This window comes from Thamnophis sirtalis, unplaced genomic scaffold (genome assembly GCF_051295495.1).
Source record: "Thamnophis sirtalis isolate CommonGarterSnake01/CBP01778 unplaced genomic scaffold, rThaSir2_p1.2 scaffold_9, whole genome shotgun sequence".
Lineage (NCBI taxonomy): Eukaryota > Metazoa > Chordata > Lepidosauria > Squamata > Natricidae > Thamnophis > Thamnophis sirtalis.
The window spans coordinates 15979501-16003126 of NW_028261389.1; the positions used below are offsets into that span (position 1 = coordinate 15979501).

The 23626-nt window shown below is 41.9% G+C and overlaps 1 protein-coding gene across 11 annotated transcripts in view; it reads right to left on the reverse strand.

Annotated features, from left to right (window-relative positions):
* LOC106550126 (ELKS/Rab6-interacting/CAST family member 1) overlaps positions 1 to 23626 on the reverse strand; it is a 150347-nt gene that overhangs the window by 102904 nt on the left and 23817 nt on the right. For 5 of the 11 annotated variants that reach the window (XM_087722909.1, XM_014067929.2, XM_014067930.2 and 2 more), the window contains exons 4-8: positions 22659 to 22733; positions 21477 to 21632; positions 11260 to 11427; positions 4717 to 4884; positions 739 to 876 (exon numbers count right to left, since the gene is read on the reverse strand). In XM_087722909.1, the coding sequence (XP_087579035.1) occupies positions 739 to 876; positions 4717 to 4884; positions 11260 to 11427; positions 21477 to 21632; positions 22659 to 22733 (705 nt within the window). Of the gene's footprint in view, positions 1 to 738; positions 877 to 4716; positions 4885 to 11259; positions 11428 to 20034; positions 20128 to 21476; positions 21633 to 22658; positions 22734 to 23626 lie in introns of all 11 variants that reach the window. The other 6 variants (XM_014067924.2, XM_014067927.2, XM_014067931.2 and 3 more) reach the window with 2 other exon arrangements.

Sequence of the window (23626 nt, forward strand, 5' to 3'; positions counted from 1 at the left end):
ATGATCATAAGTAATTTTCAACAAAATATCATAAACATTTTCTGTGGTCAAGACGGGCAACTTGCAAAGCACGTACATATCTGAATGTCTCCTTGAATTTTTAAGAACTTTTCTAGTGAATGCAATACATTAGAAACTGCCATGGTTTATGATATTGAAGAATCTGGCAAGGAAACGTTTCTAAACAATGACCCAACAGGTCACTGATTGTTTATGCAAGGGTCTCCAAATTTGGCAACTTTAAGACTTGTGGACTTCCACTCCCAGAATCCTTCAGCCAGCCATGCTGCCTGGGGAATTCTGGAAATTGGAAGTTCACAAGTCTTAAAGTTGCCAAGTTTGGAGACTCCTGGTCTAGTGAGAACCTAAAATTGTTATGCAAGATTATTTTCATTATTTAATGTTAAAGTCATCAAAATCCTATGGACACCAAGATTCCATTTGAATAAACAACCTTGACAATGTCATTATTTCAATTCATTTTTTCCCCTTCGACTTGGAGGAAGGAAGGGGTCTGTTTGTTTCATAAATTCTCCCCTTTTCCTTTATTTTTTATCATTACCAGGATTAATAACTTTGTATTATATTGTTAATGCCATGGTATGCGCTTATATTTTTCTTCATTTCAACCAATAAAATAAATGAAAGAGGACACAAGAGAATTACTTCTCAAACAAATGTCTACAGGGATAAAGGCAACATCTTTAAATAATGTTATCTCCTTTCCTTCAGACTTACCTTTTCTGCAAGTGCTTCCTCTAGTGTAGTCAAGGCTGTATCAGTGTTGGTGGTATCAGCTTGCAGGGATTTTACTCTTTCTTTCAAACTGCTCATTTGTTTCTCTTTGTCTCTTAGTTGCTCCTGAAGATTCTCAATCTTAAAGGGAAGGACAGGGAACATAAAACTCAGGGGCCACAGTTAGGGATCAGAGTTCTCAGTATCCTAATCCTAATTGCTATTCTCTACTAGAGAGTAGCAGAGAAAGATCTCATAGCCACTACTCTCTTTGGCCATTATTTTTATTGTGGTCCTGCGATTCAGCCACAATGTTTGACCTGCAAAAATCCAGACTACCACTAGATACAGAAAGTTCTCCTTGTTGATAACAGTCATTCAGATTTTTTAAGTCCAGACGTTATGCTTCTATTGTGCAGAATCTAGAGACGGGGCAACAAGGAGGAACACGGGAAGACCTCCGATGCTCTAAGGCTTCTTCTGCCTTTATGTAACTGAACCCAACCCTTTGGCCTCAAGTTCAATTCTGTCTCCAAAAACATGATGCACTTAGGATCCATGCGTGTCTGAATAAGAAAGCACTTTCTTATCATTGCACACCAGAACAAATAGGGCAGTTCCCCCCCCCCATGCCATCACTCTGCTAAACAACTAATTTCCACAACACTGTCAAACTATTTAGTAAGGCTGTATTACTATTATTCTTCTCATCTTTCCTATTACATATCTCCTTTTCTACTTATGACTATAACTTTGTTGCTTGTATCTTTAAGATTTATATTGTTTTATTTAGTTTCCTAGTATGATTTATGTTGATTGCTTATTTAATATCCTATGACTATCACTGTGTTGTATCTTATGATTTATGAGGAATGCATTTTTATGATGACTATGATCATGATTTATCACTTATAGTTTTTATGTACACTGAGGGCTCATGCACCGAAGACAAATTCCTTGTGTGTCCAATCACACTTGGCCAATAAAGAATTCAATTCAATTCTATCCCATCCCTATCCCTACCCCTATCCCACTTAACTCTGAATAGAGAAACTAATGGTATCAGAAGTATGGCTTTCAGGAAAGGGTTAGGGTTAGGATTTAGAGGATTTCCTTTCCATTAAAGTTTATGATGTATTTGTCAAGAATTTAAAGTGTTCCAAGGTATTTTGCTGAAGTGACCAACTACTATCTCCCTGGAAGCTACAATATTTTATTAGCCAACTGAACGAACAGTTAATTCAACTGTAGTTAATGTTAAGTCTTACAAACTCATTTTCAGTTCAGTAGCTAAACAAGCAGAAGACGAGGGCATGTATCTTTAATCAGTTGGTGGGCTATAATAGAAACATAGTAATAAAAGTAAGTATGAAGGGTCTTCACAGGGATATAGAGAAAGTCTGATCTTAGGATCTGTACCAGCAAGTAAGCGGGAATCTCTACGCTTTTAACACATGTTCCCAAACTGACTTTAATTGAAACATCAATTCTATTTTCCAAGTCAATGATTTATTACAAAGTTCAGAAATCTGTAATACAAATCCACACGGGAAATTCTTCAGAGAATGGCATTTATCATAATTGCATGTGAGAAATGTCTAATCAGCTATTACTGTCCTATTTAATTTTTTGTGGATAGAAAATTTAAAAAACACAGGAAAAAGTTGTACATACTGATGGAGAGCTGATGGTTGGGCTGTAGGACCTCAGAAAAGATTACACAAGAGATCAGAGAAAAAAATTATCCTTCTGTCTGGAAAAAAACTACTGGATGTGTGTGTGTGTGTGCGCACGCCTTAATTTTAAAAATAAATAGAAGTATGATGTACAATTCAAACCAATAAAATAACAAACTAAAAATGCCATTCAATACAGCCATAAAAATACAACCTCTTTCTAATAGAAATACCTATTTAAATCAGTTTAAAATGTAAAACTGTCTCAGCTATCTAAAAGTAATGGAGACCATATGCATATTTCATCAATCCATTGTGTCCTCTGTCTCTCTCTTACACACCCTGGGAAGAAGATTAAAGAGGACCTATTAAAATTAGAGTAAAGCTCGTAACATAGGCATACAAGCTCTGTAGGACATTTTAGCCTATAAATCTATTTTATTTCTTGTACAAGCTATCACACTGCTTGTTTTCTCTCAATTAATATTAGCAAGTAGTTCATATAAATAGCAGTCGGGAAGTCTTTCACAGACTTCACTGAAACAGTCTTAACACATTTTTAAGAATGTCAATAATGATTTGGTTCTGTAATGCTTATATATATTAAAATATAGTAGAATGCAAATATAATAACATGAAATAACAGTAAGCAAAAAAAAAAGCTTTCTCCATGTTTTATATAATTCCTAGCACTCTTACAAAGAAAATCCTGCCCACTTAAACTAATTACTGAATATAATTGATAGGCCCTTTAAGATCAACAAAGAGACACTGATATTGATATTCAAATAATGTTTTAATTTAATGAGAATTAGTTAAGTAAAAATGACTAAAGCTTCTTTTTCATTCTACTGCAAGGAAGAGTTACAATACTCAAGAGGTAATCTTAAAACATCTTGTAGCTAAGACCTTGTAAGTCTTGATGAAACCATTTTTCCCAGACTTCTCCTGGTTAACTCTAACCATTTATTTGAGGAGACTGGAATAAGAGAAGTGCTACAGAAAGAGAACTGCTCAAAATATCTAGGATCCCTTTATTTATTTGTTCAATTTATATTCCACTTTTTGCTCAATTAAGTATTTGAAGCATAGGTTTCTCCTGATGCTTGAACTATAATTTCATGATTCCTTGCTACTTTAGTCTGTATTATTGAAGAAGGAGGGGTTGTACCCAAATAATCTGGAAGGAAACAGGCTGATTATTATGCAATATAGTTTGAGCAATTCGTTTGTTTGATTAGGTTTTTCCCCCCAAACTAACTGTAACCAGACAACACACTGTTTATATAGACATTGAAACTGTTGCTTTTCTATATGTAGCAAAAATAAAAAGGTATTACACAATATAGTATCATTAGTTCATAAATGTCTAACAAAAATTGTAGTTAACTTGTACTTAATTCATGCTTCCATAAGTATTAACTTAGGGCTTTATGTGGTAAGCATCCATAGATTTTTTTAAAAAAATAAAAGCCCCTGTGCTTTGGCCCTATCAAACTATAGTACTTATGCAGCAAGAAAAAATAACAAAATTATCCTGAGATAATCATTTAGTAGGAACTTGATCAAAGAACAAAACAGCTCATAGAATGTTTTCACTGATACTCTCAATTGTGTTGTGAAACAAGTGAGCAGGGAGACACATTTGTTAAAAGTTTCTGCAAATAGAAAATATTCACTCCAGATAAGTATGAAATTACTGCTTCTACAACTAAAGAAATAGAATAGAATAGAATAGAATAGAATTCATTATTGGCCAAGTGTGATTGGACGCACAAGGAATTTGCCTTTGCTCTCAGTGTACATAAGGAGAATAAAATTCATTCATCAAGAATAAAAAAATACAACACTTAGTGATAGTCAACGTTACTAATAAGCTATTATTAGTATAAGTATTGAAAACTAGAACAGTTCTAGACTATTATTTGAAAAACCTACGTGTGATTTGCATAATCTGCATGAAATATCATATGTTTATGCTGATTGCATAATCATTTTAGCAAGTGATGCAGAATCTGTCACTCCATTAATGAGTGTTACAGTGAATACAGTTGAGGCTAATCAGATGGATATCTTATCCATATATTGATTACAATTCATGTACTGCTTAATTTAGCATAGGAATCATTGTTAATTATCATGGTTTTATAAATATGTTCATTGGTATAAATATGTTCATTGTTACTAGAATCAAAGAAGACTCAGTCAAGAGCTTCAGAAAACAACTTTACAGCTGAGGCTAGTGTTACATTCTGGTGAAAATAAAAAAGAGTTCAGTTTTTAAAACAATGTTGGGTAAGCCTACCTTTTTTTGAAGAATGTTAACCTTGCGTTCTTTCACATCAAGCATATCCTTGAGATCATGAATCTCTCCAGCTTGAGTTCCCTTCTCCTCAGCCATCTCTTGAATTTGCTTAGTCTTTTTGTTCAACATTGCCTCCTTCTCTTCCAGGCGCAACCGAAGTGCATCTACCTGAATTCAGTCACATGGGGGGAAAAACCCAGTTTCTTCTCATTAAAATGCTTTTAAGCAAGTAAACACTGCTAACAAATAATTGAACTATCCATGTGTACTGTATTTATCTTCTCTTCCTCTCTAAGAATTAGTAAACCGAGAGGGCAGATCTCTCCCTGTTGGACCTGGGGGTTCTCTGTTGCTGTTCCCCACTATAGGGAGAAAGACCTATTTCCATGATGGCGAACTTATGCTGAACTCTGAAGTGACACACAGAGTCATGTCACCTGGCATGCACGTCGCCCATTCCTCATCTAGATTTCTGATGCACAGGCAACGATCAGCTGGTCTTTGTGTGTGCAGTAGTGCCGGAACCAGAAGAACTGGTCTTCCATTTTCCGGCATGAGCATGCGTGCTGGCCAGATGATCGGGGCGTGCGCAGCAGTAACCGGAAGACTTGCTGGCATGCGCGTGATGGAAACTGGAAGTTCATTTTCTGGTGTGCACATACCCCCTGGGCAGCTCCTCTTCCTTGTCGCGGCCCAGACGAGCGCGCATGAAGTGCTCTTTTTTTGGCACTCGGTGCCGCACGCATGTGCTCCCTTTTTGGCACTTGGTGCCGAAATGGTTTGCCATCACTGACCTATTTATTCAGTCTGACCCAGCTTAGAGTAGTTCCTATAGCTATGGTATGTGATTCTGCTGAAGCCACAATTTAAAATGGGGCTGCCCTTGAAGAGCATCCGGAGACTTCAGCTAGTCCAGAATGCGGCCACGCGAGTGATCGTGGGCGCACCACGGTTCGCCCACATAACACCGATCCTCCGTGAGCTGCACTGGCTACCTGTCGATCTCCGGGTGCACTTCAAGGTCCTACTCACCACCTATAAAGCGCTCCATGGTAGTGGATCTGGCTATTTGAGAGACCGCCTTCTGCCAATTACCTCCCTGCGTCCCATCAGATCGCATAGAGTTGGCCTCCTCCGTATTCCATCCGCCAGTCAGTGCCGACTGGCGACTACCCGGAGGAGAGCCTTCTCTGTTGCGGCTCCGACACTATGGAACAATCTCCCCGTGGAGATTCGTACCCTCACCACCGTCCAGGCCTTCTGCACAGCCCTCAAGAACTGGCTAGCCCGTCAGGTCTGGGGCTAAGCCTATTTTCGCCCCTCCCGAATGTTGAGTGAATGTTGAGTTTTATTGTTTAATTTATTTTTGTTCACATTTCTTTTTGCACTGTCCTACACTCCCTTTCCTTTGTGATTGTAAGCCGCCCTGAGTCCCCTCAGGGAAAAGGGCGGCCTATAAATGTTCAATAAATGAAATGTTCAATAAATGAAAAAATAAAATGAGCAAGCAATGTTGGCCTTGAATTGGAGACCCACAGAGTCTCTGATTTTCAGATATACCATGGGGAATGAAAGAGCCATCCATAGAACTGCTGGAGAAAGAGAAGCAACTCCAACTAAGCACAGATAAAGGTCTGTATTAAGGACCAACCTGTGGCAATTTGGGAGGAGGGGAAGGCCTACTTATTTCTTATTGTGTCCGCAGACTGCCACCCAGTGATCATATTTTGGCTGACCAGGTTGCTGCTGGATGCAATTCAAGGTATTGGTTGTCATCTTTTAAGCCCTACATGGCATGGGGCCAGGTTATTTGCTGTAATGGTATCCACATACTCCTGGTCCCCTCAGTGAGGTATTGACCCCTGATAGATCCTAGGAAGCAGTTCCTGGAAAAGTCTTCCCCCAGAAACCCGGACAATCCCAGTGTTACTGGGCTTTCATAAGATCATAAAGGTATCCCAGGTATTGGCCAGGGTGCTAATTTGAATACATCAGTGAGGATGTGTAGCATAGGTAATTTGTTTCTTTAATGAGAGGCCTTGGACCTGGATTTCTTTCTTTTTTTTTTACTTTTGATGTTTTAAACTGGATAGAAAGGCAGCTCTAGAAATTTGATTAACAAATAATACATGATGAAGAATTGGTGTTAGAAACTGATTTAGGGATGGAGGTGGTTAAAAAAATAGGAACTTGAGAAAGGAATGACCAAATTCTATTTTTTAAGTTCGTAAGAACAGGGAAAAGTCTCCTATTATACTAGAAATTGGAATAAACCGTATCTTTGAATGTTCTTCTTATCCTGTATGGTACAGTAGTGAATTTTGACTATCAAACTGATGTTCTCTACTATCACTGCAGTTCAGATTCCTTGACAATATAGCTAAATTATTATTTTCTACGGTTTCTTGTGTGTATATCAGGCAAACAGGGATTTATTAGACAGCTGTAATCAAATATACAGGTAAGTTCAAATGGCTGCTAAACAGGAAGTAATTAACTAAGGAATACTTCTCTAATTACCGGTATACAATGAACACATGTGCATATATAAAATTCAAATTCAAAATCACAGTGAGTATCCTAAATATTTTATTTAAATATCAAATTACTTTATATGTGCAGAAAAGACAAAACTGGGATGTTAGTAAATATCTTCACATGAGAAAATGATACGTTTCTTGGGCACTGAATTCATGTTTCTACACTGAATTGGTAAGGGGTAGGCCAAATAACTGGCATTTTTTTAAAAATCCCAAAACAAACAGAAAGTATTTTAAGAAAACTATTTGGCACAATATTCTTGTAAGCCAAAGGAATCACATGCACAGTAATAAAATTAAATATAGATGAAGCATTTTATTCCAAAATAAATGTTGGTTTATATTTTGCTTTATTTAAAAAAAAATATTCTAAGTTCCTTGGCCTATTCATAAAGCCTCTTTCTCGAATTCAAACTTGCTACAATATCCTCTCTACCTATTTGCCTTTCGGAATAAACAAGCTCAAGATATTTTGTATTTCAGACCACTGTTACAAAAGTCACTGCCAACTTTAGGCAACTTAAAACAAAACAGACGTACCACATAAAAACATACCACATTTATAAAAAATTATAAATCCAATGGTATCCGTGGTAATCCATATCACTGATTCATAAATTACCCCAAAGAAATTCATTATATGCAGAAACCATATTGAATTTCTTGGCCACTGGCAAATGAGAAACATACTGGCAGCTGTTATTAATTCATGTTCTCTCTGAAGATACATATTTATGTACTAAATAACAGAAGCCCATATTGCTTTAAAGGCCAAAAAAGTATATATTTTTTGGACCACAAAATAATTTGTAATAAAGATTTAAGAAATGTCATCTCCATTCCTGTACCATTACAGACCATTTTTTTATTATGATGCTTCACAGAAGCTCTCTCCATTTAACTTTCACCATACAATTTCCTGTACAGTTTTTGTTTTCTCTTTCAGACTCTTTGTAGAAATATTCAGTAAGAGATTATACAAAGATTGCCTTGGCCCTCCTCAAACTGCTAAATGGCTAGGTTTTTAATTAGGTAACTGCAAATTGTTAGGCTAAACATTTAAAGGACACTGTAAATTTTGTAAATCAAATTAATGTTAGGAGAAAAAGCATTTTTAATAATAATATAAATTAATGGGTAAAAATATCCTGAAATTTAAAATTTTGTCAATTTAGGATGTTTCAACTTTCAGAACCAAAGCAGTGAATTATTTAACTGCTAAGAAAGAATTCAACTTACAGCTATGAAAATGATCATTTCGTATTTTGCAAACTGTTTCCCAATTAGGTATTTGCCATCTATGTAATCTTATTCTGATGATTCTAACAGAAGACAAATTTTAATAACTAATATACTGGCGCCCTCTTATGGCTAATATATATAACTTTAGTTAGCCATAAGGAAGCAATTACACACACACACACATAGACAGACAAAAATATACATACACAGTTATTTAATGTTTATATTGAACATTTCCCATTTAAAAATGTAATGGAAGTTTTACCAACACCTATACGTATTATTTTCAGTACACATGGTCTGCTGGAACGTATTTTTAATCTATGGCAAACAAATACATTCCAAAGCAACATTTTAGCCAATGGCAATACCACTGTTAGAGTAAAAGCCACAAGAATGCTTGATTTCCCCCCTTATATTTAATATATTGATATATTTAAAACATAGAACCAAATAACCAATTCCCTGTCATTCATTTTTCAATGTCAAGTTTAAAGGACTTTTGTAAATAAACTTCTCTCTTTTAAAGACCGGAATCCTAATCACTGAAATTGATAACTTACTCATACCAGTAGTCCTCAACTTATGACTATTTATATAATGATGATCCAGAATTACAATGACCTCAGAAAGGGTGTTTTATAGCCTATAAAGTACTCCTGGTCATTGCAAAATGTTTCCCCCACACAACTCAAGGTCATATGATTAGGATCCAGGTGCTTGGCAACTTGTTAGCCCTTGCTGAATGGTGGAGAATCAATATTGAGGGATGAGAAAGAGCTTCTAGAGTTTGTCACCCGCTACAAGTGATCATGTGACTAATGTTTTCTGCCACCTTCCCTAGAATGTCAGTGCGAAAGCTGCCAGATAAGGTTGCAAGCTGCTGTCTCCTGCCTAGAGGACTCCCTCTCATCTTTGGGGTTGGCTGAAAGAGCTGCTTTCCAAGGAGAGCTTAAGTCCTTGGAGGGCATTGAAATGGTGTGTGTGTGTGTGTGTGTGTGTGTGTGTGTTCCTGCACCCCACTGAAGGAATTTGCTTCCATGCATGGAAGGGAGCTGAACTCCTTCGATGGAGTCCAGAAATGGGGTCCGAAATCCTTCAGCTTTGTTCTTGAATCCCAATGAAGGAGTTCCTTACCAGGCACAGAGGGAAGCTGAGTTCCTTCAGCGTGCAGCTCTTTCAGTCAACCTCTAGAGCCGTGATGGTGAACCTATGGCACATGTGCCAGAGGTGGCACGCAGAGCCTTCTCTGCTGGAACGCGCGCTGTCACCCCAGGCCAGATTTCCGTAGTGTTTCTTTTGTGAGCTTCTGTTTCCCTGCAAATGATGAAACAGAAGCTCACACAAGAAAAAGATCTCACCTCTTGCTGCGCTGGCGGTGTTGGGATGCCCCGCCTCCCACCAGCCAGCTGGTCTTCGGGTCTCTGCTGTGCATTTGTGCATGTCCTGTGCATGCACACATGTGTTGCGCATGTCCACACATGCAAGCATTTGCATGCGCGAACCTTTCAGTGTGGGCATGCACACGCGCAGTTTGGGCACTCAGTGTCTAAAAGGTTCACCATCACTGCTCTAGACAAAAGAGTTAGATGAAATCCAAGCAGAGTCAGCATGGTAAGGGAGACTCTGGGAGATTCGGCACAAGAGTGTCTCTTTGCTCGTGGGTTGAAAATCCTGCTTGGATTTTGGCAGGGAGAATTTTCATCTCCTGAGCTGAACCTTACAGGATCTCCTGTATCCCCGAGGAACCCCATGGTTCTTATTCCAGCTGCTTAACAATCCGTACAATTGCTTAGCAACCACAACCAAGAGTGCCAGGATTGTGGTTGCTGAGCGAAGCAGTTAATGTGTCAACTCGCTTAACTTCTACTTCACTCAATGATCCACATTCTGGTCCCAACTGTGACCATTAATCAAGCACTTCCTGCATTTGTAAATAAAAGATAAAGCAGCATACAGCCAAGACTTTAAAATGTTGCACAGAACTGGAAAAGCAATAGCGAAAAATGTTCAGCACTGTATTTGTATTGGTTCTGACATATTTAATTACAAGACTGACAGCAAGTTGCAAATTAAAATGATCTCTTTTCCAATGTGAAAGCATTGCATATTTCTTTCAGTGTCAATTCTAAATGTCTTATATGAGCATTTAAATTAAACAGCATTTGTCTTCTACTACGACCTGAAATGAGGATTTGGAACACAATAACACAATCTGATTGAGAGGAAGCTAACTAATGATGCTTAATTAAAGAACACAAAATAGAGGTAGGAATGGAGAGCCAGTTTTAACTCTGGATGAAAATAAACTATTTCTTCTCACTGGGACCGAAATGATCACATCAGGAAAGGTAAGCTTATGGATGTTAACAAATGATAGATTGTCCTCATTTAATATCAATAATTGAGACTGGAATTTCCATTTAATAAAAACTAAGATAATTATCAATATTCAGGGATCACAGAGATCTAGAGTTTGTCACCAGCTGCAAGTGATAAACAATGGGAGATAACTATTATCTTCATACTATGTTTATAGATTAACTAGTGGGCACTGCTGAATAGACCATATTCTCTGTTTTCTCAATTCTTTCTTATGATTTAAAGAGATATTCAAGTTTGGAACTAGGAAATCACAGATTTTCCTTAAAACTTTAGAAGAACTGAAGGGGAAAAAACAGAAGGAATGCACATTCCACAGCCCAACCCAATAATTCCATCATCGTGAAGAACTCCCCAGTATTAGGGATATGTTTGTTACCTCTGTTTGCAGGATGGCAGCTCTCTGTTCCTTTGCTGTGAGGGATTCCTTGAGTACATCAATATGTTGCTTACTATCAGAAAACTGGTTTGTGAGGGTTTCCAATTTTGTCTGTAAAGCCAGCAACTCTGTATCTTTCCGGGATAGTTCCTGCTTCACTTGACCAATCTATAGGAAGAACCAAGTATGAGAATGTGTGTTATCAAATGGCAAGAATGCATTCAAAAGCATTATGGAAATTGCTTCATTCCAGTTTAGCACCACATTTCCAGCAATTTCAAAGGTACGGCATCAAGCCAGCTCAAGGAATCTGAATAAAGGAATAATAAACCTAAAAAAAGCATGCTTTTGTGTATGCTTAAAGAGTTTTTGAGGAAAAGAGACTAAAGCATTCTTAAAAGAAAACTCCTCGATAGGAAGATCATAAGACTATAAAGTTGCAGTAAACAGCTTCTCTTATAACCACTAGCTTCACAATTGTGAAAAGCCAAAATTGAAAAAGGCCCAAATACCAAGGAAATTAGTTGTAGCATAAGGTTTTTTTCTTTAAGCATTCAAAAGTGAACAGCAGGAAAAGAAATCCTGGTTTTTAGTGAGCGGAAATTGTTCAGATGAAAACTATCACTAGAAGGTATTACATGTCTGCATTATTATTACCCTGTTTCCCTGAAAATAAACCTCCCCGGATAATAAACCCAATCGGGCTTTTGAGCACATGCGCTAAAATAATCCCTCCTCGAAAATATTGCAACACAGCAGGTGACCACGCTCATCGCCTCCTGCACCTCAAAAATAAGACTTCCCTGAAAATAAGGCCAAATGCTTATTTCGGCAGTCAAAAGAAAATAAGACCCTGTCTTATTTTCGGGGAAACATGGTACTTCACATCTTTTTTCACTTTAGTTTTATACTCTTCCTCAGACCTCAAGAGATGCAAGATAAAATATAAATGTAAACCAGAGCAACATACACGGGCAAACACAGTTTCAGTTCATTTTCAAGGTTATTTTCAAGGCTTAGAGATAATAAGCTACTAGTTGAAGCGTAGCTAAAACCTTATAATATGCTGGCCATCTTTCAAAACCTTATGTGAAAATGACCGTTGTCTTACCTGAACGGTCCTTCTATGGGTGCTGCGAAGGGAATCCAATCATGGGTTAACTTAGCCTTCTAGCCTTGAGACTGAGTATGCAAATATCAAAGTTACGCCTCCTCTGACTGGACTTCCGTTTCCTCCCCAGTTCTTTTTACGAAGTCCACCGAAGGAGCATTATGTCAATCCTCAAACAAGCCGCAAGTCATCCGGCACTACAGAGTCAAGTCCAGTCAGTAGTCACAATCAAACGGAGCCCTGACCAGCCGAAGCTGCGGGCGGGTTTGGATTCCCTTCGCAGCACCCATAGAAGGACCGTTCAGGTAAGACAACGGTCATTCTCCTGTGTGCTGCTCCGGGAATCCAATCATGGGATATATCAAAGCAATGAACTCCCAGGGCGGGAGCTAGGCTGGTCAGGCTCCTCCGCAGACGGAAGGACCCTTTGCAACACTCTCCGCCCAAAGGACGCCTCGGCCGAGGCGAAGACATCAATCTTGTAGTGGCGAATAAAAGGCGAGGGGGATGCCCAAGTGGCCGCCCTGCAAATCTCTTCCACAGACGCTTGCGTCGCCCAGGCCGCTGTGGTGGCCGCACTCCTGGTGGAATGAGGAGTGATTCGCCTTGGAACCGGTCTGGAGTGGGTGTCATACGCCAACGCAATGCAAGCTTTCAACCATCGGCCGATGGTGTGGGAGGACACCTTCTGTCCCATTGAAGATGGCTGGAAGGAGACGAACAGGGCCTCCGATCTCCGGAACGACGCCGTGCGCTTCACATAGCGACGAAGAGCCCTGCGAACATCCAGATGGTGCCACTGACGTTCCCGCGGATGAGACGGGTGAGGACAAAAGTCCGGCAGGACAAGTTCTTGAGTTCTGTGAAACAACGAGTTTATCTTTGGAAGAAAGGTCGGATCCAAACGAAGCACTACCTTGTTCGGGTGGAAGATGCAAAGATCCGCCCGAACCGAAAGGGCTGCTAGCTCCGACACCCTCCTGGCCGATGTTATGGCCACCAGGAAAACCGTCTTGAGTGTCAGCAAGCGGAGGCTGATGGAATGTAGAGGCTCAAAGGGGGCAGCTGAGAACCAAGGTCAAATCCCACGTGGGATAACGATGTACCGTCGGCGGTCGTAAGTTGGAAGCACCCTTAAGGAAGGTTCGAACTCGCGAGTGCTGGGATAAGGAGCGGCCTTGGCCACCCCCGACCACCGTCGACAAGGCTGTGACCTGACGGCGAAGCGTGTTTGGTGCCAACCCCTTGTTGAGGCCGGACTGTAAGAAATCCAGAACCTGGGGCACCGAGGCCTTGATGGGATCGACCCCGGTGCGTCGGCACCAGCGGCAGAAGGCCTGCCAGGTAGCCTCGTAAATACGGGTAGTCGACGGGCGACGGGCCGCTTGAATTGTAGAAATGACTTCGTCTGAATAGTGGAGGGCCGCTAGCATCTCCCGCTCACGTGCCACACGGCTAACTGCAACAGCTGAGGGCCCGGGTGCTGGAGAGCCCCTTGGTGGAGCTGAATCTTGTCGTCCGGGATCCTCCAAGGACGCGAAACGGACAGATGGACGAGGTCTGCGTACCAGGGACGTCTGGGCCACATTGGAGCGACCAGTAGCACTTCCGCCTGTTCTGTCAAGATCTTCTGAATGACCGACGGAAGGATCGGGAGAGGAGGAAAGGCATAGAGAAGGCCGGCCGGCCAACGGCTGCGTAGAGCGTCTACTCCCTCCGCCCCCGGAGCCTGGTATCGGGAGTAAAACCGGGGAAGTTGTGCGTTGTGCGGGTGAGCGAAGAGATCCACCTCGGGCAGGCCGAAGCGGCGAGAGAGCTCCTGGAAGAGAATGGGGTGGAGCTGCCACTCCCCCTGATCCACAGTCGCTCTGCTCAGCCAGTCCGCCTGAGTGTTGGCTTCGCCCGAGATGTGCTCCGCCCGAATCGATGAGAGTCTGGGCTCCGCCCAATGGAACAACCTTTCCGCTTCCAGCATCAGAGCTCTGGACTGCGTTCCCCCTTGGCGGTTGATGTGAGCCTTGGAGGCCACATTGTCGGTCAAGATTAACACATGGCGATGAGATACAATGTCCCGAAACTCCAGGAGAGCCAGACGGATGGCCCGCAACTCCAGCCAGTTTATGCTGTTCGCCAGCTCTTGATCCGACCATCGACCTTGGGCCACCTTGTCCAGGGCATGGGCCCCCCATCCGAATAAGCTGGCGTCCGTTGTAACTTGAACGCGGTCCGGCTCCTTGAATGGACATCCCCTGAGGAGCCTGGACGACATCCACCAATGCAGGGACCGCCTGGCCTTGCCCGGGAGCTGCACCTTGATGTGGGAATGACTGGTATGCGCTCTTTGGAAGGGCAGCAGGAACCACTGGAGAGGACGCGCATGGAACCTGGCCCAGGGCACCACGCTGATGCAGGAGATCATCTTCCCTAGCAGTTTGGAAAGCGACAGCAGCGGTACTCGCCGATGGGATAGCGCATGATGCGCCAGGTGGTATATGCTCTGCCTCCTTTCCGGGGACAGGAAAACCTCGCACGACATCGAGTTGATCGTGGTTCCCAGATGAAGGAGGGACGTGGTTGGGCGCAGGTGGCTCTTGGGCAGGTTGAGGACAAAGCCATGGTCCCGCAATGCGTCCATCGTGACCTGTAGGTCTCGGAGGGCCTGATCTCGAGAGGACGACAGCACCAACACGTCGTCCAAATAACAATTGATGCGTATTGGAATTGAACGAAGGGAGGCTGCCAATACTGCCAGAAGTTTGGTGAACGTGCGCGGGGCCGAGGAGAGGCCGAATGGCAAGGCCCGGTATTGATAATGACGGCCGTTGAAGTGAAACCGCAGGAACTTCCGATGTGCCGGATGAATGGGCACATGGAGGTACGCTTCTTTGATGTCTATGGAAGTCATCATGTCGCCTTGGCGGATGGAAGCCAATATGCTCTTTAGAGAGTGCATTTTGAATTTTTGGTATTTGATATACTGATTGAGCTGTTTCAAATCTAGGATTGCCCTCCATCCCCCGGAGTTCTTTGGTACTAGGAACAAGATGGAATAAAACCCTAGGCCTCCCTGCCCTTTGGGAACTTGCTCTATGGCCCTGATGGTGAGAAGATGAGAAATCTCGGTGTCCATAAGGCGCCGCTTTGACGGGCACCTGGGCACAGGGCACCTGATGAACCTTCTCGGGGGGATGGATAGAAATTCTAGCGTGAGACCCAAACTCACTACTTGAAGGGCCCAGGCGTCTGACGTGAGCTCCGCCCACCGGTGGGCGAAGGCCAAGAGACGTCCTCCTATGGGCCCTACCTCCTGCGAGTCAGCGGTATCTGCGAAAGGATCGGTTGCCCGCTCCTCGGAATGACCGTCTACTCTGCGCCTGACTCTGCTGGCGCCCCCTGTCTCTGGCCCCGGCTCGGTCCTGGCCACGGTCCTGTGCCTGGGAGAACCCCCTGGTATAGTTGGGGACATAGGGGGCAGAGGAAAACCCCGAGTCCCCAGACCGAAAGGGCTGCCGTCTACCATAAGGCTGTGGCCTTCTGGCCACACGGGCACTTGTGGAGGGAAGCACCCTACGTCTGTCCCGAGTCTCAATGAGAATTGGATCCAGCACTGAACCAAACAAGGCCCCGCCCTTAAAGGGCGTGGATGCTAGACGCCACTTGGATTTGATATCAGCTTGCCAGTGGCGGAGCCAGAGCAAACGGCGAGAAGCCACATTGGAAGCCACGGCTCGGGATGCAAACTTTGCCGCGCTAAGGGTGGCATCAGCAGAAAACTCTAGGGCCGCTATCAGTTTGGTGACATCCTGATGGAGGCGCAGTTCCTCCGGGTCCAGCCTTTCCTGTAGCTGTCTCAGCCAAACTAAAGAAGTCCTATTAAAGAAGGAAGCTGCAGTGGCTGAACGCAAGGCCCACGCTGCTGCCTGATGAGTCTTGCGAAGGACCGATTCGGCCTTGCGGTCCTCGGCCTTCAATCCTTCCGAAATTTCAGAAGGAATTAACGCCGGTGAAGCAAGAGCAGCTATGGGAGCATCCACTGTGGGAAACTGCAGGAGGGCCTCCAACTCTGGGGAAGATGTGAAAAGCTTCCTATCACCAGACCCAGGGGGCTTAACCGCGGTCGGCTCATCCCACTGCTTTTGGATCAAATCAAGAAAAAGCTTGGGAGATGGAATAAAATCCTGCAGAGCCACCTGCTCAGCAAAGAGCCGCTCGGTGGCATCCAGGCCCACAGCAGCACTTTCTGCAGAAATTGCCTCCCCCATGTGGGTGGTAGTCTTGGCCTTATATAGCAGGGACTTGAAAAGAGTGTGCCTGAAAAGCCCAGGGGGCGGAGGCTGGTCCACAGGAAGGCCCTCGTCACCAGAGAGTTCCCTATCCTGGATTTCACCTTCCTCCACTAAGGGAGATTGTGCGCTAAACACAGAGTGTAAAGGGGAAGGAGGATCAGTTTGCAGAATGGAAGAATCCCCTTGTACTGCTTGGGGAGCCAGGCCTGAGTAGGCCAGAGTAGGCCTGGAGACCTGGGATCTACGTGCTAATTCCGCATCCACCCCTCTGGAAATAGCCTCTGAGATCATGCTGTAGAATTCAGCAGAAAGGCCCAAATCCTGGCCCTCCAGAGGCCTGAGGCCTGCAGCTGTGGGGGTGAACGTGGCAGAGGGCCCAGCGCGTGGAGGTGAACGAAGAGAAGCCCCACTAGCCTCTGAAATAATTGGGGGAGAACGAGGCCCGAAAGCCCCTACCTCAGGAGTAGGGCCCTGGGGAAGCTGAATATCAGGAGACCAACCCTGCTCGACAACCCTCACCGGAGACACAGGCTGCTGAACCAGAACCGGAGGGGAAGAAATGGGAGCCCCAGATGCCTTGGGGGGAACTTTGGCCTTGTCCTTGCGCTTGTGCGACTTATCCCGAACAGTAGATGAGGCTCGAGGCCTACTAGTAGAGGCCCTGGTCGCGGCCCTGCTGGGCCCAGGGCTGGCCCCTCCCTCGCCAGGGGAGCGGGGCTCAGAAACTGGCCGGACAGTACCTTGCAATTGATCAGCCATGATATGAATTTGAAAGAGCTCAATCAGCGAAACAAAGGAATGCAATTGAAAGCACTCGCCAAGAACGCCACGTGGAAGCAGAGACCAAGAGAAGCGACCTCCTCCCTGAGTCAGCAAACTCGAGTGAGGGAAAAGGGAGGGGCGGAAGCAGTGCGCAAACTCAAGCGCGCGAGCAAAATCTGCCTTCTCATCCCAGGCGTTAGAACGCATGCGTGAAAAGCGCTTCCAAATAAGGTCACCGGCATCAAAGGCGCGAAATTCAAAGGAACCGCAGGGGAAATTCCCAAACAGCCGATCCATGTAATCCTCCGGCAGCCGCTCCAGCGAGGGCACAAAGGAGGGAGGCGGGAGGGGGGGAGACCCGCTCCGACAAGCCAAAGCCTCGGATCTGACCGCGCTCGCGGGCGGGTGCTATCCGGCATGGATGGCAGCGCTGGGAGACTCAGCTTCCTTGCGCGCTGATGATAAGGGAGGGCAGGCGGAGAACGCCCCACTCCAGCTGTAGCGATCCGATATCCCTTTAAGGGAAATAGCGAGGGAGGAATCGGCTGGCAGCACTCTGCCGCTTTACCTCCAATCCAGCAAGAAATCCACAGAAAACCAAGTAATTTCATCCTTAACCTTGAAATATTAGCAATTAATTAAGAGAGCGATGAAAATAAGTCTCGTAGGCTTGACTGAGTAATAAGAACTGGGGAGGAAACGGAAGTCCAGTCAGAGGAGGCGTAACTTTGATATTTGCATACTCAGTCTCAAGGCTAGAAGGCTAAGTTAACCCATGATTGGATTCCCGGAGCAGCACACAGGAGAATGGCAAAATCTTGCTAGATTTCATACAAGAACATTAAAATCTCATGAAATTTCATGCAGTAAAATGGAGCAACAAAGTCAACATCTGATGATGATTAACAATCTCAATTCATTCCATCATTTTGGGTAAAATCTTTTGAGGGCAAAATATGCTTTCATATCTGTGGGTATCATATTGCTGACCCCAGCCCATGGAAGGAATTTAAATAATATACAGTAAGTTTTTTTATCCTTTATTATGCTTCCAGCTCTTTAAAAACATATTTAGTTCTACAGTAATAGTAACATCAAGATGGCAAAAAGAGTATTTCTTCTTCCTTTGTTATAAATACTATCTATACCTGACCTTAAAGACAGGTGTAACTTCATTTTTGCCTTAAGACCTAACTTTTTAAGATAAAAAACACAATAGTTTCCCATTTCCTACACAACATGACAACTAGATAAAATGTATAGGAAGATACAAAGTTCAGAAACTTTCAAAATCAAAAAATCAAACTTCTCAAACACACAAATGTTGGTGTAGCGGTGAAGGTGCTGGCCCAGAAACCAGAAGACTGTGAGTTCCAGACCTGCCTGAGGCATGAAAATCAGCTGGGTGACTTTGGGCTAGTTGCTCTCTATTAGTCCAACACACCACAAAGCTGTTTTTTGTGGAAAATAGGAAGAGGAAGGAGTATTACCATATTTTTCGCAGTATAAGACGCAGCTTTCCCCACTCCAAAAAGAGGGTGAAAATCTGGGCGCGTCTTATACACTGAATACAGCATTTTTGGCCTCCCGAAACCCCGCCCCCTTCACCAAAATGGCTGTGCAGAGGGTTTGGGAGGCCTGCAAAGTGCTCCTTAGGGCTAAGGAGGGCAAAACGAGCACCCCCCCCCAAAACAGGCCATTTTTTGCTTGTTTTTGTCCCCCCATCCCCAGGAGCACTTTGCAGGCCTCCCAAACCCTATGCATGCCCTATTTTTCACAAAAAATGAGGCATGCAGAGGATTTGGGAGGCCTGCAGAGTGCAAAAACTTCTTTTTTAATTAGCCTCTTCAAAATCGAGGTGCGTCTTATATTCCGGTGCATTTTATAGTCTGAAAAATATGGTAAGTATGCTTGCTGCATTGAGGTACTTATAAAATAATAAAGATGGGATTTAAAACAAAAAAGAAAACTCTACAAAACTTTTTTCCACCTGTAAAGGAGTCCAGAATGGATTCAAGACCACAGATTAACTCATACATTTTCAAATGGTAAAATCCCTCTTTTAGATATATATCGGAGAATTGCATTTTACTAGAATTAGAAATTGAATTTGCTGCATACAATAAATCATAGAAACTATGTAAGACATCAAATGTGCCCATGCATGATATGTAAAAAGCATCATTCCAGGAAGTTCAAGCAACACAAGGTTCATATTTGTGCCCCTAACAGCGCATTAAAACTATGCAACCTTATTAAAACAAGATTACCTCTGCTAGCTCAAATTAGAACACGCAGGCTCTACTATTCGTTTCGAAAGCTTCATACATGCATCTCAAAGATACAAATCATGCTGTGACAATTTCCTTTCATAGTCTGTCTAAGCGCTAAGATTACAATGCATGCAACTGGAGTGATCTTTTAAGCTGAGCAACTAATATTGGGTGTTCAAAGGAGTAGATTATACATTGTAATATATCAACCAGGTGTGAATGAGGACAGATGCAGAACTGTTAGTTTTCTTGCTCTTTAGCATTGCAGAGGGTAAAGGAAGGAAAGGAAGCCACCCCAGAAAGCTAAGCAGAGCGGTGCCGTATAAAGGAACTTCAGTCTTACGGCAGAGACCTCTGTCTGGAAATCGGCCACTTTTTTTTTCAGTTCCTCCCCTTGAACCTCTTTGGTATTTAGCTCTTCCTTCAGTTGCTCTACCTGCCACGACATTGTTAATTCTTTTACATTTAGAGCAAAATATTTTCCTCTTAACCTGCTGCTACTTGAACGCAAAGCGTAGTAAACATATAAAACAGCTAGCAGACCCACCATGATTAAACACCAGTTTCTCAGAATAACTACTTTCCCCTAAACTCATATTGCAACAACTGTCGTACTTCACACATTTTTAGATGACGTCATGTAAAACATGCCTATCAATCCTTGGTATTCTGGTGATCTGGTAATTTTTATCACCCTTTATCTCCTCTTTATAGACTACTGAGATGCGTATTATTACATGATGCTGCTGTTGAAAACTAACTGGAAACTGCAGTTGATCCAAAATAAGGAAACAAGATTGCTAAAGTGCTTTTCCATTTATATTACACTGTATTTGCTGCATTTGTACCCAGTCCATTTCTAGATTTAATGCAGAATCACCCATTAGAATGCTTTTGGGAAGACCTATTTTTTTTGGTGCTTTCATTAAGCGATGTGAGACAGATACCTTCCAGGGAGCACGTGATGGCACTTCAGCTCTAGAATTACTAAATTGTGCCCCTCCCGGGAGTCTTAGATAGATCTTTTTGGCATCAAGTAACCATATTATTCACCCATGTCTTGTAAACAATAATCTTGTAAAAAAAAACTTTTTGGATTTGCTAGTTGGCTTCCTTTCATTATTTTCAGCTCAGTTTAATATTTTAATCAGAACCATATCAATTGATTGGAAGCTACATAAATAAGACAAGCAAATCTATGCTATGCATTTTGATCTGATTACTCTAATGCCCAAAGGTAATTAGCATATAAGCAACTATAACGCAGACCCCAATTTCATCATTTTTCAAAGAAAACTCAGTGTGTTTCCTCCTTTTTCTCTGACATTAAGCAGACTTTAAAAACATTTATATTGATCAGCTTGGGTAATGCATGGCCACTTGTAACCTTTTGAGATCTTTTACTCTTATGTGTCTTAAATTTCAAAGTCATCATTTTCTCCAAGACACTTTGTTATATCATGGACAGTTGTTTACTTTCATTTATGCAAATGTCCCTTGAGTATTTTACCAGAGCATGAACAATACACAGTTTTATTTAATTGTGTTGACGCAATTCAATTTTCCTAAATTGGTTTCTACATCTTAAATCAAATTTGGTTCACCAATCTAAAATTACAGTTACATAGATTTACAGCTTTGCTTAAGTATTTTCACTTAATTTGAAAGAACTCTAGTAGAGAAGATAGATCACCAATCCTTTATAATATTCTGTGATTTAATGAATGACTTTGTTTTTTTTGGAAATTGTAAGCTATTTTTTAACATAGACGGTTTAGTTATTACCTTGTTTTTCATAAATTTGGAATGGCTACGATACACCTCCATTTGTTTAATTTCTTCTTCACGTTCCTCTGTGCTGAGGGCACCATTTGATTTCAACATTTGGATTTCTTCTTCTAAATCTCGGAGTCCACGTTCCATAGAAGAAATTTTAGAATCCTTCAAATACATGGAACAATGGTTTAGTTTCCTCAAAAAATGCCAATATTTTGCTAACAACATTTGAGTTAAGGGACTATGTCTGAGAAACCTCTCCCTATAGTATTATTGTGCTATACATAATTTTTAACTGCAGCATGTAACAAATAAGCACCTACAGTTTAACCCAAAGGTGTTTTTTCAAAAGGCAACTGGACTTTTTGGTTTTTTGAAGATGTTTTGATTCTCATCCATGAAGCTTCTTCAGTTCTGACTGAATGGTGGCGAATGGAAGGATTCAGAACTGAAGAAGCTTCTTGGATGAGAAGCAAAACATCTTCAAGGGAAAAACAAGAAAGTTCAATTTCCTTTTGAAAAAAAATACCTTTGGGACAACCTTGACCTGGATGACTGAAAATCTCCACAGACATCTACAATTTAAAAAGAAAACAGATATACAGTAATGGAAAGTGGCATTTTGAACCCAGAAATAACACAGGGAATACACTGAGAACTTGGAGGCAAATAAGAAAAAATCCTTCAACAGAAAAACATTTACATCTCAGCAACACGGTCAGAAGTATTTATCTGTACATTCAATGAAAATAGCTATGCTGACATACAAGACCTTTCAAAAGGAATGGAACATCATCTAGAAAAAAATGTACTATTTCTTAATTTTTTTCTGTAATATTTTTCTTCCGTTTCAAATATAACAATTATTTCCTTGTTATTGAAACTATTTTATATTAAAGTTCTTCCTATGAAATGAACAATTATCTAGAATATATAACAAAATAGGAATACATTAAAAGAATTAATGATGCCAAGTATGACAATAGGTAAAATAGACCTATATCATTTCACATACATTATATAAACCAGATATAAATAGTTCTGCACATTTATACAATACTCTTAAAATTCTCCTGACAATAGCAGAGGTGCTAAAAAGGAATCAGTGCATTGTACAACATGTCAAAATGAAAATTCAAAAAATAAAGAGAGAAAAACGATTCCATTTGTTAGAAAAATGGTTTCTTTTACCTTCATTTCTATAACAGTCTGTAAAGCTTTAGTTTTGGCAGAATCAGGAGCATTTTCAAAACGACGGTGCATCTCCTGTTTTAAGAAGAAGAAATATTAAGTAGGTACCTAAACACAACAGCATCAAACATCTGGGATTCACAGAAAAAGTATTATAGGTAAACAATTCCACTTTTTTTCCTGGTACAGCTACAGTTATTATTATTTTTTAAACAAACAAGAAACAGCTACAGTGAACTTCCATGCCAATAATTTTCCGCAAAAAAAGCATACTCAAAAAGTAATAGCCAAAGGAACTTTAAAATTTTTAAATACCTATTAGCAATGATCTTATCAAACTTTCGTCTTCCAGAAGGACAAAATACTTGGGGAAAAACAGGATTAATAAATAAGAGCAACAATCTGCTATGTATTCAACAAGCTGATAAAGCATCTGTGCCAGCAATACTCCTACATTCCCAGAGTAGCAACCACCTAGTTACTGATGACGACAGCTCTTTCCACAGTGATAACAAGGAACTGTTCATCAAAACAATTCAAGTGCAGCTGACGTAAGTGCTCTGTAGTTAAAGGTAAAGGTTCCCCTTGCACATAGGTGCTAGTCGTTCCCGACTCTAGGGGGCGGCGCTCATTTGTTTCAAAGTCAAAGAGCCAGCACTGTCCAAAGATGTCTCTGTGGTCATGTGGCCGATATGACTAAACGCTGAAGGTGCACAGAACGCTGTTACCTTCCCTCCTCATATTTTTCTACTTGCATTTTTACATGCTTTCGAACTGCTTGGTTGGCAGAAGCTGGGACAAGTAACGGGAGCTCACTCCATTACACGGCTCTAGGGATTTGAACCGCCAAACTGCTGAATTTTCTGATTGACAAGCTCAGCGTCTTAGCCACCACATCCCTGCTCTGTAGTTAAGAAGGAGCAAAATGAAAATGCCTGGACTAAAACATTAGAAACGGTTTTGCACTA